We start from the raw sequence: 15,749 nt of genomic DNA, 5'->3' as shown, positions 1-15,749 counted from the left end.
GGGTCTGGTGACAGAGAATAAGACAGATGCAAGCTGAAGAGGCTTTAGGCAAAGAACGGGAACTTGGGGACAGGAATATATTTGGGGGAAGTGCTCTAAAACAAAACCATTTTGCAAAAGAAACTCTCCCAAGGGCAAAAATCCCATTGTATTTCACATTTTCATGCAGCTTTTCTTTTTTAGAAGGTCTCGGAAATAGCCCTTCCCAAGCCAGCTGAGATAGCTTGATAAGGCAAACAGAGGCAAAGAGAAAAAAGAAGAGATTCTTGTAGTTTTATTATAGCCAGAGACATGCAAGTTGGGACATGGGCTTTTATACCCCTAAGTTCACAGGTGCGAGGCTGTTTCTCACGTCTCGTCGGATCTCTGCAGAAGTCCCTCATGCTCCTGTTCAGGAAACTGGGGAGGCTCACACAGGAAGGAGACTTGCTGTGTTGGAACCCAGGTCTCAGACTCTCACCCCGAGCTTTCCACACTGTCCACTCTGCCCGCTACTCACCATGTCACTGTGCCGCCTTCCTTAAAACCTCTGATTTCTGGTAACTCACATCTCTAGCCAGCAATTTTGGGTGTCTGCAGTCTCTTAATCAGATCCAGTCTTTTTCCCCCTGGCATTTCCTGCAGCCGCTCCATGTCAAGCCCAATGCCCGACTCTGAACATAAGAAGTAGAACCTGGCCATTGCCCCAAAACCAGAGACACCCCCATCCCCCGCCCCGAAGCTCTCAGTGACCCTGAATTCCAGCAGCTCAGAGTCCTGCCTCAGGACCCGCTATTCTGTCTGACCTGCTATTCTTATACTGAGAGAAGTGCTGAGTGCTGGCCAGCAGCCTGGGAGCCCGTCTTAAATGGAATATGCCTATGGGAAGCCTCGGGGAGAAAGCTCTAGCAATGGTGAGTCAGGCCAGTTCACTGCTGTCACACAAAGCAGAGAGTGAGGCAGCAGGATAGCACAAAGGGCTCCCAGAAGGAAGAGACGCCAGGACCTGCCCGTGGTAAGCGGGTCTGACGCCTCTGCAGGCACCAGGGCCCAGGCTGCGGGCTGCCTTTGAACCTGAGCTCCAGGCTCGCCTGGCGGGTCGGAGGCCCTGAGCTGTTGAGTGCAGCCTGCAGAGTTTGAGCTGCAGTTCAGTCCTGGGCCCTGAGAATGGGTGGTTTCAGGCTCCCTCACCTCAGAGGCTGGGCAGAGTTTACGCGGGTCAATCCAATCCCCAGCTCAAGGAGAATCGCAAAGGGAAGCACGCCATTGAGACATTTTGAAGCTTGCTATTTCAAGCCCGCCTTTTGAAACCAGTTGGTACAGTTTATAGATTCCGTGTAAATAGGCTCACCTTTTTGTGAAGGCAGGTCTCCTGAAGATGGTCACCAGCCCACACTCATGTCCCCACTTGCGTCAGTAAAAGCACATGGCTTCATAGCTTCAGTCCTCTTGAACCTGTCACTAACTGAGGGTCTGAATTGAGCGCTTACTATGTGCCAGCCTCTGTGAATTATGTCATTTAGTCCTCAGAACAATCCTGTAAGCAGCCAACTGTTGTTATCTTCATTTTTACATTAGAAGGAAAAGGGAGTAGGAGACTGGCGGGCCTCCGACTTGGTAGGGTCGGAGCACAGGGCCGGGTCAGGGCTGACCTGCGTCTGGTGACGCAGGCCTGCCCCAGCTCGCTCGTGCTCTGCTCCACCAGGGGCCCTTTGCCATGTGACAGTTTCCTTCCCACGTGAGCGAAGCTTTGTGTCCTCCCTCCTGGGGTCCCTCTGCGAGGTTGGAAGCTCCAAGGACAGGAGGTGTCCAGGGTAGGGGGAAAAAGTGAAACAAGTGGCAGCCTTTTCAAATGACACCTGTCACGGTAGGCACTCAGTGGTATTGGGGAAGATACCCAAAACTTGGGAATAAGGCAAAGGGCAGGTGACATGTCCTCCAAGGTCATATTGGCACAGTGTTTAACAGGCTCGCCCAGGGTCGTTTATGCTCTGGGCCAGAGGTTGCCTGTCTGTGTATCGCACCATGCACTGCTAACTGAAGGCCCTTACTATGTAGTTACCCGCTAACTCGTAGATTTGTTTCCAGTAAAGATGCAAACTGTTTCCGCCCGGTGGAAAAAAATAGCCGGCAAGGTTGTGTCTTCTTGTCCTGTATGTCCTTCACCAGCTGTGTGCCTCGCCCTGCCCGCTCAGTCCACCTTCTGTCTCCAACGCCCATGTACCCCTGAACCAGCTTCTCACTCCCGTGGGTCCCCTTGTTAATGAGTTAAATAAATCTTCACCTCATGCTCACTTTATATTCTCATGAGAGGCACGCTTTTAAGTTTTTGGAAAGTACGCTTGGGCATTGGGTTCATCTGTGGCTGGAGATGGGCACCTCCAAAAGCCCTTCCAGGGACATCAGGGCATATGTGACAACGAGCGGTCTGTTACATCCTGGCTCCTTGGCCAGAAAGAGCCAGCTTGTTGTGCCAGCCCTTGTTCCAGGCATTTCTGACTTTGATGTAATGGTTCTTTTTTTTTAATTAAATTTTTTATTGAAATTCAATTTAATTAACATATACTTTATTATTAGTTTCAGGGGCAGAATTTAATGATTCAGTAGTTGCATATAACACCCAGGGCTCATTACATCACATGCCCTCCTTAATGCCCGTCACCCAGTTACCCCATCCGCCCATCCCCGCTCCCCTCCAGCAACCCTCAGTTTGTTTCCTAGGGTTAAGAGTCTCTTATGGTTTGGCTCCCTCTCTGATTTCATCTTGTTTTATTTTTCCCTCCCTTCCCCTGTGTTCTTCCGTTTTGTTTCTTAAATTCCACACAATGATATTTGCCTTTCTTATTTTGCTTAGCATAATACCCTCTAGTTCCGTCCACATTGTTGCAAATGGAGTTCATTCTTTCTGATGGCTCATAGTCCACTGTGTGTGTGTGTGTGTGTGTGTGTGTGGATATATATACACACCACATCTTCTTTATCCATTCATCTGTCAATGGACATTTAGGCTCTTTCCAAATGGTTTATGGTTGAAGCCAGTTTGTTGGACCTCGGTTATAATCTCTCAGCAATACACATGACAAGTTACATTAGCTTCCAGCAATGGGTAACCAGATATTTCTGTTAAGCATTCAGACCTAGAAAATTTGGGCATGTCTTTCAGAGTTCGTCAAAATTCTGCTTTTACGAAGCACACAATTGCCTCGGCGTAGGGTCCGCTCTGGGGTCACTGAAGGAAATCACATCTGCCCAGCAGTCACCTGGACCATTTCTGGGGGAAAAAAGCCAGAGAAGGAGGGCAGGAAGGTGCTAAAGCTGAGGGGCATCCCATTAGAGGGAGGGGGCCTCTGGCCAGGGGTCCATGCATGGTAAGGAGTGGGTTTGGGTCTGTGATGCTCTGAGACCCCAGTAGGGCTTCCTCACATAGCACTGTGGACCTCCAGCCCATAGAGAACGTGCTAACTGGGCTTCCGAGCTGCATGCTTTTGGTGTGTGTGCAGCAGAGATCCTGTAGGCCAGGCGTGCTGATGTTTGGAGGTATCCTGATGTTGGAGAAGCTCACACTGTGGTTGTGTGGACCCTCCCGGCATGAGTTCCTTGAGGCAGGAGCATATCCCTGGTTGAGATTGTCCCATGTCTAAAGGATTTGGGTGAGATTGGTTGAAATCTAGGCTGTGCTGCCTCCCACCTACTTGTTATCTGAGCGCAGGCAAATCACCTCTTGACTCGTATTTCCTAATCTGTAGAATGGGCACGTATGTATGCCACAGACACATTCAAGGTGAGGCCTGTGTGTGCATCTGCTTCATAGGGCTGTTGTAAGGATTAAAGGAGAATGAGACGAGCTCACGTGTTCTGAGTGTGAGGCACGGCACGCATTGAGTAAATCGTGGTTACTCTACACACTGCCCTCTGTGGCTGGGTGCTGGAATGCGCATCTCCCTAGGGGTAGCTACAGATTCTCTTCCCATCCCTCCCTGAATGAGACTTTCCAGGGCAGAGCTGAAGTTAGTGCGCAGCCCCAGCCCCCAGGGCACCCAGTGGCTGTGTTGGTTCCCACCAAGGTGACTCATGGTGAGAGCCCAGGAGGGCTGCTACCTTCCCCACCAGCAGCCTGGAAGGTGCCAAGAACCTTCTGGCCTGTGGGAGTGCTTGAGGAGGAGCCCCTTTCAGCCAGGAAGGGAGCCAGGGTGCTGAACATCAGGGCAATTAGACCTCCTTTCAACGCTCAGTACTCAGGGGCTGACAAACACCTCCAGAGAACCAGAGGCACCCCACTTTCCCAAGGGTACAGTGGGGCAAAGCGGCAATTTGGCGTCTGCAGTCATGGCTGCCGGCAGCCTGCATCTGCCTGGCAAGGTTTGTCTCGGAGCAGGGCTTTGTGAGCTGGGCTTCTTCCTGTGAGCCCCCAGGCTGCTCCCCAGCCCCGGTGCAAGGCTCTGCCCCCTCTCCATCAGGCCTCAGGTCAAATCTCACCTCCTCAACAAGGCTTCTCTGACTCCAAGAGAGTTGGCCCACCGCGGCAACCGGTCTGTTTCCTTCCCAGGATTGACTACAACCCACATTTGTTTGTTGTTTGTGTTCACTCTCCTGTGTGTCTCCCTCCACTGTAGCATCCTGCCCTGAGGACAGTATCCTGGTGGGCCTTGTGTCCCCAGCACTTGGAATGGGTCCGGCACAGAGGAGGTGCTCCTGGACTATTCCATGGCTGTGTAGGTGAAGCACCCCACTGTTACTGCCTGTGTGCGGCACGGGCGGGGGAGCTGGGTCTCTGTGGGCTCTTGCACAAACTCAAGTTCTGCAGCTACATACAAGGCACTTGCATGGTCTCTGTCATGAGCGAATCAAAGTTCACCAGACACTGTCTCCCGTCCACCTTGGGCGTGTCTGAGAGGATACGTTTTCTTGGAAGGTTCAGGGTGGGGAGTCCTGGGACCAGGAACTGCAGCTCCTGGATGGCACATCCACCTATCCAACACCTCTGTATGCACAGCAGGCTCCCAAAGGCAAGTCCTCAGCTCTAGGTCCTTAAAAAAACCTGACCATGGGGCGCCTGGGTGGCTCAGTTGGTTAAGTGACTGCCTTCGGCTCAGGTCATGATCCTGGAGTCCCAGGATCAAGTCCCACATTGGGCTCCTTGCTCAGCAGGGAGTCTGCTTCTCCCATTGACCCTCCCCCCTCTCATGCTCTCTCTCTCTATCTCATTCTCTCTCAAATAAATAAATAAAATCTTTAAAAAAAAAAAAAAAAAACCTGACCATGACCCAGGCTATGTGCTGTAGTTCCCTGGTGGGTAGGTATTTTTGCTCAGTATATAAAGCATTGAATCCATCTGTAAAGGGCAGTATCTGCTGACAGGTGGGCACTCAGTTCCTGTACAGGGACCTTCTGGCCACCAAGGCTGGAGACCGCCGCTGTGCTGGCCTGGGGCTCACGGCAGGTTCCCGGCAGGCTGTCAGCGCAGGGCGCCTGGGGTTTGGTGCTGTCCATGCTTTCTCTGGCCACGGCCTACTCTTCTTGGCCTGCTCTGGGCCCCGCAGAGTGGGCGGTCGCCTCAGAGCCAAGCCGTCACCTCAGTGTGGTTTCATGGAGGGGTGGGATGAGGTCATAAGGATTTCAGCCCTAGTCCGATGCTGGACAAGGAGTAGGGACCTCCTGAGATGGCAGCATGAGAAGGGGGCTCTCCTCAGTGGTCAAGCCAGGGACAAGGTCTCAGTCGGGAGTGCTGCCTGCAGCAGTTAGCATCCCTCAGTAGAAAACTAGCATGCTTCCCCTCATGTGCCACTTGGCACCATCCCCCCGAGGGAAGTGCTCACTGATGTACTTTGCACCAGGGCACCAGTTATAGAGACTGAGTTGGGGTTTGGAAACTGCCACGTGGTACGGTCAGTGGTGAGAAAGTGGACCCCCTGCAATGGGGGAACAAAGAAGGACCTGCCTCTTCTGTCTGATCCCTCGACGGAGTCCTGTGGGCTCAGCTCCCACTGTCGCTAAGCTGGGCCACTTCCCCTTCGCTGGGAGGCGATGGCAGCCCAGGTCTGGGAGTTCAAATCGAGAATCCTGATCTCAGTCACAGAGAGGATCTCTAGCACTAACTGGTACAAATGGACTTGTTTCTCTGGCACCATAACTCTCATGTAACAATTCCCATTTCTGACTGTGTTCAGTAAATTTAGTGTTGAAAAGCCGCTTATTTGGTAAGATGATCAGTTTCTAACCTGGGTAAACGACTTTCTTTATGACCATAAATTAAGCACATTATATCTTTTTCATGCATCATGGTCATCCTCATAAATACTGTAGACAGTTGCTGGTGGTCTCACTTGGTTACCTTTCCCATTACTGTTTTATCATCATCCTGCTAGGCCTAGGGAATTCATTCTGTTTTAGTAACAAGGAGGAAGTAGTGACGAGGGGCTTGTTTAGCGAGGAACCTGCCGCTTGGTCCATGTCTCTGTGGCCAAGGATGGGATTCCAGGCCCACCCCTGTGTAGGACGTTCTCAGCTTGTCCCCGGGCCTGCTGGGCACAGGCTGGGAAAAGCAGATGCATGGCTGCTCAGGTACTTTTGTCTTAATTGCAAATAATTAGGAATCAAATATTTGCCAACAGCCCATTTCCATGTCAGAGAGAACCTGAGTGTTCTTGACAACTTCTGTGAGCACAGGTTGGCCCAAGTGTTTTCTTAACACTGACTCCTCAGAGCACAGCCTATGGGGGAGGCCTCAGTCACGCCTGTGAGCTGCTCATACGTGGGAACTGGAGGCCTGGTGTCCAGTGCTGGTCTTTGGAAGCACTCACTGTGATCGGGGCCTGCTGGTGCTTGAGAGGAGAAAGGGTCAGATGGAAGGGGTTCTGCCCCCACCCTCTGCCCTGCCATTCATTGCGAGCAGGCTTGACTTTAACTGCCTAGGCTGAGTTAGGTGGTCTCTGAAGTCTCTTCCTACTCTGCCACTCCAGATTCCAGTCTCCTTTACCCCACAAGGCCCACCTCCATCGACCTTTGTCTCCCGTTTGTGCCTCCATCCTTCCAGCTTCCCTCCTGCCCTCTGACAGAGGAGGCAAGGGGAGAGGTACCCCTCAAAAGGTCCCCCCATGGGGGCATGGGGCCCCCACTACCCTTCCCATCTCCACCTCTAACCTGAAGTTTGAGCAGTGGTACCAAATCAGAGTTGAGAAGGTCAGCTTTTAAAACTCCTGTGTTTCCCAGAGCATGAGTGTCTAGGACTGTGTGAGGACAGAGGCCCTGTACCTGCAGGGTCTCTCTCATCCAGACAGTGGGGCAGACATTCTTGGGAAGGGAAATCAGAGGAGGAGGCAGCGGGCTCGGACTTGCACTGGCAATGAGCACCTCAGAGAGGAGCTAGACCCCACGGGGTGAGTACTTGGAGCTGAGTCAGCTGGAAAGTGAGCACAGGCTGGGCAGGCAGCATAGCCAGGGCAATTACCCAGAAGCAGAAACTGAGAGGCCAGAGACTCAGAAACTTTGGCTCTGCCTCTTCAAACTGCAGTGACGAGTGGGCGCCCTTGCTGTCACACGGGAAGTTTATTAAAACAGTGATACAACGGCAATGCTTTGTGTTCTGGCCATCTTGGGAAAGAAACAAAGGCCGATATTTTTAGAGCTGTATTAGTTTCTTCTAGTAGCTGCCAGTGCTTTCTAGGGTAACCCATTTTGCAGCCACTCAGGAGAGTCATGCTAATCAAACATGCTCTGTGGCAAAGTAGCCATCAACACCGTGGGTGGAGGGCCTCCAGCCCAGGGCCTCCCACTGCCAGGAGCCCTCGGCTCCCCTCCACCTTTCAACCTTGACAGGAAGATGTGTGCCGGAGCTGATGAATGCCGCCGAGCCTCTGCCGTGACACACAGAACATCAGCCAAGTGGATAAAGGATCCACTTTCCTAAAGGATTAGGATCCGTACTTCGACACTGCTCAGAAATAGTTTGACCTTCTAGTTTATTATGATTCAAGAAAAAGTCAATATTTCTTAGCTTGCCAAGGCTGGAAGAATTTAAATGAATTATTGAATCAAGCAGTTAATCTATCGATAACTGATTTTTTTCCTTTCAAATCTAGAATGATGAAAAGCAGGCATAACCAAAAACAAGAAAAAGAAGGTTGTTTTTTCCCCCCAGACATTTTAATCCCATGGGATCGGAGCTGGGGCCAAAGGTTCAGTGTTGACCACCGGGGCCATTCTGTCTCGCTTGAGTATTGTGAAGAAGATATAATTAAAACTTAAAAGCAAAGACTTCTGTGGCCATAAAATCTGCATTCGTGTTTTAATTATTTGTATTTTGATATCCCTTTCGCATTCTCCACTTGTGTTTGCTGCCATTAATACTGCGTTTTCTGGACTCCTCCGGTGGAGTGGAATGTTGTTTTGGGGTGCTTCCTGGGCCTTTCATGTAAGCGGGCCCTTCCAGCAATAAGTTGCTCTCCTGGCCACCCTGCCCATGTGGGAGTGTGAGCTCTGGACACCACTGCCTCACACCATTGTGCACGTGTGTTGGGTGCAGGGGACACCCAGGATCGTGGCAGCAGCTATTCCCAGGGTCTCAGCCTTCCTCCCACGGCTGTAGCTTCCTGCTTCATGCTAGAAAGCGCTGGGCAGTAGAGAAAGGCAACTGGTCCCACTGCCAGTGGCATGTACCCTGGAGAACCACATTCTCCCCAGAGAACAACGTCAAGCTCAAAAGCCTCCCTGCCGTGGCTGCCCCCATCCTGAACACTTAAGAGTACCGCTTTCTCCTTTCTTACTCCACACTGACTCCCTAGCCTCCGCCATTGCTCCCCACTGCTTAACATATCTGACCACACTTCCTCAGCTTGGCGCTGTATGTCTCCTAGAATCACACCTTGGCATCCTTACCTTTCCCACCCCGCCCCTGTACAAAACTCCAACTCCCATCAGGTCTGTCCCTCCAGTGCAGTTATGGGAGCCATGGCTCAAGCCTTGCCTTTTGGCAAACCATCCTCCTCTCACTTGGCACGGTCCATTGGCACTGTGCTACTTCCACGTGGTCCTCTGGTTACTCTTCCCTCCCAGGTTGGGGGGGGGGGCGGTGTGCCTGAGATGTTTGGTGTGAGCCAACCATAAAACCTGAACCCTGTACAGCAGGGTGCTGCTTTTGGTACCCATGGCCACCTCCTATTGTAGGGCAAAGACTCTTTTGGGCACACCAATCCCAAGGCCTTGGCTTCATCGGCAAATGGAACCACAAAGGAAGCCCTTGACCCCCACCACCAAATGCTTGCAGCTGACCCTCTGTTTTGTGTGTTTGGCAGGACTTTCTGGCCACGATGGGCTGCCAGCCTCCTGTGGGAAGAAGTTCTGCAGCCGCGGGAGCAGGTGCATGCTCAGCAGAGAGACAGGGGAGCCCGAATGCCGGTGCCTGGAGGCATGCAGGCCCAGCTACATGCCTGTGTGTGGCTCCGATGGGAGGTTTTATGAGAATCACTGTGAGCTCCACCGAGCTGCCTGCCTGCTGGAGAGGAAGATCGTCATTGTCCACAGCAAGGACTGTTTCCTTAAAGGTAGGAAGTTGCTTCCTTGCCCCTATGCTTTTGGGTTTGGGGATGGATCTTCTAATGCTCTTTTGACAAATGGCCCAGGTGCTGAGGCTGCAGGTTGAATGTGTAAAGGAAGGCTGGAACCTCAGCCAGATAGCAACCCCTGCCTTTGCAGGGGGGGAGGGCCTTGGGGAGCAGAATCTAGGCAGACCTTTGGGGTAGGACAGGGAGGGGAAGAGAAGGGACGGAAACCACCAAGTGCCTGCAACAGTGAGGGAAAGGAGCGTCGGAATCACCTGGGCCTGGGCACCTGGAGTGGAGGGGGCAGGGCCCGGTCTCTCCCTAACAGGCCCCGAGCCTGCGGTGGTGTGACCAGGAAGTCAGGGCGTTCTCAGCAGCCGAGCACAGGTCTGTTGACCCCCTACAGCCGCTCCCTGTGCCACCTGCAGCCACATGAAGGGCCACTTTCCCACCCTTGTGTCTGGGCTGTGGCAGCGGGAGTCGGGGGGGATGTGTCCAAGAGAGAGCGAGGCTCTGGTAGGTCGGGCTGCTCCCGTGATGGGAATAGTCTTGGACACTTTCATGGCTGTGCTTATGACGTTCACGCTGAGGTGCTTCAGAAATTATGAGGCACATTATGGAAATGAGGCCAAAGTGAGTCCAGGAAAAAATGTCCCTGGTCTGAAAACCCTGCCCAGCCTCATGCCTGCCGATCCCTGGCCCCGTGAGCACTAAAACACTTGACCAACTGCTCCAGCGTCATTGGCCGTGTTGAGTTTTATAGACTGATGTTCCGTTCTCCGGTTTCCAATATCCCCCAAATTGCATCTTTCTAAAGGTTTTTATTTCTGCATCAGAGTGTGCCCAGCCTCCCTCACCATCGGTTATTCAAACAGCATTTTTCATTTCATGTAAGGGAAAAACAACCACCCTGAAAGCCGCCTCGGTGAGGGAGGATGCGGGAGAGCTGGGGAGGATGGGGGCCGCCGGGGCACGCAGATGAGGGCTCGGTTCTGCTTCATGCTCATTGAATTCATCCACCAAATCCTTCTGATTCATTGAGGCTTTGTACAGATTTTGTGAATGCCCATGCTGTGGACAGCAGTCTCCACCAGCTCCCAGAGAGACCTAAGAGTACAGCCCGGCTCTGCCACTTCCCAGCTGTGTGACCTTGGGCACATCACTCCACTTCTCTGGGCCTTTTCCTCTGCTGTGAAAGGGGGCTATTGGCAGTACCACCTGCTCTGTGGAGGAAAGTAAATGAAAGGCTACACAGAAACCATGTAGCATGTGCCAGACACATCACAAGTGTTGTGTATTAATGACCCCTGTCGTCATCTTTCAATCCAGTGTGGCCTCAGGCCTAGAGCAGAGAGACTCAGGTCATGTGGGGAAGGCAGAGGCAGGAACAAGGGCCCAGCCCAGCAGGTGTGGGGCCCACCTGGCTTGCTCGTAGGTGGAGTCAGGGAGGAAGGTGCTGAGGGTCACGTCCTCATGCTGTCCTGGAGAAGCTTACCTGGAACCAGGGCTCCCCTTTCTGCAGAACCTAGCTCCATGGGTCTGGATGCCACGGAGGAGTCTTCACTGCCTCTTGCTCAGATCAACTCCAGTCCCAGGCAGCAGGAAGGCCCACCTGCCTCCATCGTCCAGCATCCCCACCTGGAGTGTCCGGCAAACAGTGAAGCCCTGTTCACTGACCGCAGGGTCTTGGCAGGGATGGAGGGCAGGCCTCCCTAGGGAGGGGGCTTTGGGTGGGCACCTCCCCACCTGCACCAGAGCCATGGTTCCAACGGGGAGCAGGAGGAAACAGTGACAGGGGGCTGGGGAGTGAGGTCTTAGAAGGAAGGAGGCAGTAAAGGACAATATCCTACAACCCCACCCCAAGATAGCAGTATTTAATGCCCTCTTCAGCTCCACTGATGACAGGTTGCCTTTGTCCCTATTTCCAGGGAATTACTGATACAGGAAATGGAAAAATACCTTCTTTTTTCATGCAAACAGTAATTCTAAATTCACCCGTGTTCCATTCTCTTTTCCTACCAGACTCTACAAAGAAAAGTTCTGACTCCATTCTTGGGTTTCATTTGTCCCCCAGAAGTCACTATTAGGACACAGTCCTCATGGGGCCAGGTGTGGAGAGAAGGAGGGGTGTGGTAGTGGATTCTAGGGGCCACAGTTCAGAGTGCCCCCTCTGTGGCTGGGACCTGGACCCTTGGCGGGGGTGGGGAGAGTTGTCCTGAGCTCTGCGTGGGGACCACAGCCCTCTTGCTCTGCAAGGGAGGAGAGGGGATATTCTAAGCCCCAGTTTCAAGAAAACTTGTGGTAGCACATTGTGGTTGCTATGGCAATGGAATTCCTCGTGAATGCGGAATGAAATATAACATCATTTAGGGATTATTAGCATGTGAGGAAAGCAAAACTGAACTCAAAAGCATTGCTTCAGCTCATCTTTGCAGCTTTGATACCAACTGTCCTGCCATCCCAAGCAGGGTGTCTCCTGCCGAAATTAAGGGGGACAGAGGGAGGTAGGATTGTCAGATCTCTTTCTGCCTGTGGCCAAATTAAAGTTGCATTTGTTCTCAGCACCAAATACCACCAGAGAATACCAAGACAGTGGGTGGAATTCTGTGTAACTTTAACTTCTTATAGACTCTGTGTTTGGAAAGTTACGTCGTGACGTGGTGTTCCTATTTGTGTACTGGTTGGCACTTTTAAAATTGTTTTTCTGTCTTGGTTTTGAGTTCACCCTGTATCTCCTGCACTGTTTGTGAAGACAAGCTTGCTTTCGGCCATCACTCACTACACCAGGCTTGTATTATCCCAGATGATAAGTGTCATAGTTGGGCAGTTTTCCAAACAAACCGTGAAATTACGGAAGAAGGAAGCCTGTTAGGGCTACAGTTCTAGACGGCTCTGAAGATTCCTCGTCCTGCATGGTGTTTTTAGGGGCACTTTGGTGCTTCCAAGGAGAGTTTCCAGGCTCATGAAATCAGAGGAAATAATTCCCATTTTTAACCAAAAAATGAAATACACTAACACTGGCTCACTAACAAATCTCTCTCTTTTTTTTTTTTAAAGATTTTATTTATTTATTTGAGAGAGAGAGAGCACATGAGAGGGGGGAGGGTCAGAGGGAGAAGCAGACTCCCCGCCGAGCAGGGAGCCCGATGCGGGACGCGATCCAGGGACTCCAGGATCATGACCTGAGCCGAAGGCAGTCACTTAACCAACTGAGCCACCCAGGTGCCCCACAAATCTCTTTTTTAAGTGTTAGTACACAGGGGAGGAAAAACCAAACCTTTTGTTGTAAGGCGGAACTTATCTGTTGCCAAAGAGACTGCTTTTATTGTTGTTGTTACTTTTTTTTTTTTTTTTTTAATGTTATTGCTTTGGAACTTAAATCAGGTCTCACGCCTTCAGGGCATGTCCATACTTCTGCAAGTCTTTCCTGCCCTGCGAGAGAGCACTACTCCCATCCCCAGCTGTGGGCCCAGGCTTTGGTTTCACTCTGTCGGAGCAGGTCCCTGCAGCCGGGGAGGTGCTGAGGCCTGCGTGAGCATCGCTGGCAGGAGTGGGCCTCGTGGGAGGTGCAGGGGGAGGGGGCAGTGTGGCCCAGGCTCACAGGTACGGCTTGAGATCAGTCATGGGCCATACCACCCCTCCTGGGACAGGGCACGTAAGCTCTCTGTGCCTCACTTAGCCCGTCTGTGGAACGTGAATGATGGCAGTGCCTACGTCACAGCGTGCATGCTGCAGGCATGAAATGAGGAGTGGCTGGCACGCAGTGAGCTCACCTCTCCAAGCAGTGTCAGCAGCACTCAGGACAGTGGTGATGCCGTTGCAAACATCAGGACACAGCTGAGGGGCAAATGCAAGAGGCCTTAAGACACCTGCCCGTGGGCAGCACTGTGTGTGAGCTAAGAACTCAGGGTGGTGGTTACTCCTCTGAACAAAGAGAGAGAAGATCATTGGTTCTCCATGTTTATTTAATGAACGGCTAGAATTTGATCACCAAATGGACAGACTAAACTCACCTTCTCCAGCTGCCTTGCTGTTTTAGAAAGAGTTGTAACAAGTCATTTAAGTTCACCTGGCAAGTCAGTAGAGATGCGAAAGGAGATTCCAATAGCCCCTGATTCTGAGTCTAGAGGAAGTTTCTGGAATGCATGAAAGGCTCTTGGGAACTGCCAGTTGAGCCTTAGGGAGGGATTCGTCTGCCTGAGGATGAGAAAGGGCATGTCCAGGGAAGAGACAGTGAGGTGCATCTCCCAGGGTGAGTGAGGGCGGGAGAGTGGCCCTTAGGGATGCAGGCATGGGGTTCCTACAGACTCAGAGAAGAGCAAGGGCCTGAAATGCAGATCCTGGGGAGTGTGGATCCACACTGGGTAAATGCAGGCACTTGGGGAAGGTGAGCTGAGAAAGGCCTGCACGCCAGGCTAGGCCGTTTGTCCCCGAGCTGTGTGTCTGATGAACCAGTCCAACTTTCCCATTCCTCAGACAGGGACCCTGGGTCCCAGAGAGGGCTGGTACCTAGTCCAGGTTACACAGGCCCTGCCTCTGCAGCCTGCCCTTGAGAAGAACCCATAGCTCTGGAACTGTTCGTCCCAGCAAGGCATGTTCAGCTCTTTTCTCCTTCTCCCCCGGAGACCTCCCGGTGCAGAGGTGGAGAGCTCAGGAGCCTTGGTCAGTGAGAAAGGTCTGGGAGCTCCTCGGCGGGGGCCTGCTCTCCAGGTCAGCAAGAAGCCCAGTTGGGAGCTGCTTCAGGAAAGCTGGCTCAGTCGTCCCAAACTGACAGGGCCTCTGGACGTACCAACACCGGACCACTCTCTCCCCAGTGAGGAAGGAATAGGAACTCAGGTTCACTCAGAGCCTGCTGGAAGAGCCCCAGGACAAAAGAGCAGAGCCTCTAAGACCAACCTGAAGGCCCTTCTAGCAGGTCTGGCTTTTTGCTGCCGGCCTCCACTTTCTCTCCAAAACCCCTTTCCTTTTTCCAATTTCTTCAAATTGCCCCCTATTCCTGGCCTCACACACATTCTGTCCAGAGGCCACAGCTGCTCCTCCAGCCCTGCCCAGCAATCTCTGTGCACTCAGTGCCCTTCCTGGCCTTCACTTTGAACTCCACAGAGGAGGGTGTGGCCATTCTCTGCCAAGTTGCCCAGCTTCACAGGCATTATTGAATGTCCCCCAGGGGCCAAGGTTGTGCTAGACCTGAGGACACCCATATGATCAGGACTCCAGGCTTGACCTCCTGGAATTAACAGCCACAAGGAGGGTCTACCTCCAGTCCCTGGCACTCCCACTCTCTGGGCCAGCATGTGGGGGCCGCTCTAGCCAGAGACACCCCCAAGACCTCAAGGACCAGCGGGGATCTTCATGGACTGTCTCCTGTTTCAGAGCCTGCCCTCACCAGTGTCCAAGCAACTGGGGGGCGGGGGGGACTGAGCCGCAGGTTGAGAGCTCAGAGCTCAGTCATCTCCTTTCTGTTTCTAGTATCTGCTTCCCCCACCAAGAGAAGCATGGCTTCAGACAAATGTGTGGTCTTCCATTAATTCCCCTCGGTTTTATGCAAGACGACGTCTTGGTGTGAGCACCTCACAAACGTGCAAGAATATTATCAGTGCAGCACGTGTGGTGTGCTTCACAGACCGGCTGTACTTTGGATGAATTAATTACATCCCAGTAATTAAAAATTGCTAATAAGTTACTGAGATGAGAAAGTCTGGCACTGCGTTGATTTTGCTTATGTAAACACGCCGCAGCCTCTGAGGCCCCCACATTGTTTCCTGCCCTTTCCTGACACCCCTCCTTCATATGTCCAGCCCCTCCTCGGTCAGCTCTGTGTGTCTCCTCCTAGCCCCACATCCCTCTAGGGGTCCTCCCTTCTCTCCCACTGACCCCAGGCACTGCCCACGCTGGGTGCCTCCCCTGTCCCGGTCCCCCACATTCTGCCCGCCAGGGTCCCCACTGGCTCCCATCCCCATGAAGATTGGCATATCCCAGATGCCACGTCCAGGTGGCACTTTCCACCTGCCCTTGCTGCCTCCACCCTGCAGTGAGCAGCCTTGGGGCAGCCCCCGCTCTTGGTCCTGTGATTGGTCGTGGGCTCCTCCTTCCCCACTAGCTTTCTACACATGAGTTCTCCTCAGGCCCCCCTCAGCCCTCCTCTCATTCCTTTGCACCATGCCTGCCATGTGCAAAGAAGACCCAGCTATATCTTCACCCCGGCCTGTCCTCCACATTTCAGGCCCAGGTCCC

General features: G+C 52.6%; 1 protein-coding gene across 1 annotated transcript in view; it reads left to right on the top strand.

The window, feature by feature from the left end:
- The window catches only part of FSTL4 (follistatin like 4), a 542,960-nt gene that overhangs the window by 337,084 nt on the left and 190,127 nt on the right, over nt 1–15,749 (top strand). The window contains exon 4 of the mRNA XM_035014126.1: nt 9,270–9,518. Coding sequence (XP_034870017.1) covers nt 9,270–9,518 — 249 coding nt within the window. The remainder of the gene's footprint in view (nt 1–9,269; nt 9,519–15,749) is intronic.

The sequence above is a fragment of the Mirounga leonina genome, unplaced genomic scaffold (genome assembly GCF_011800145.1).
Source record: "Mirounga leonina isolate KUSES-001 unplaced genomic scaffold, KU_Mleo_1.0 Mir_168, whole genome shotgun sequence".
Classification (NCBI taxonomy): Eukaryota; Metazoa; Chordata; class Mammalia; order Carnivora; family Phocidae; genus Mirounga; species Mirounga leonina.
Note: the sequence above shows the minus strand (reverse complement) of the source record. Positions and strands in the feature narration are given on the sequence as shown.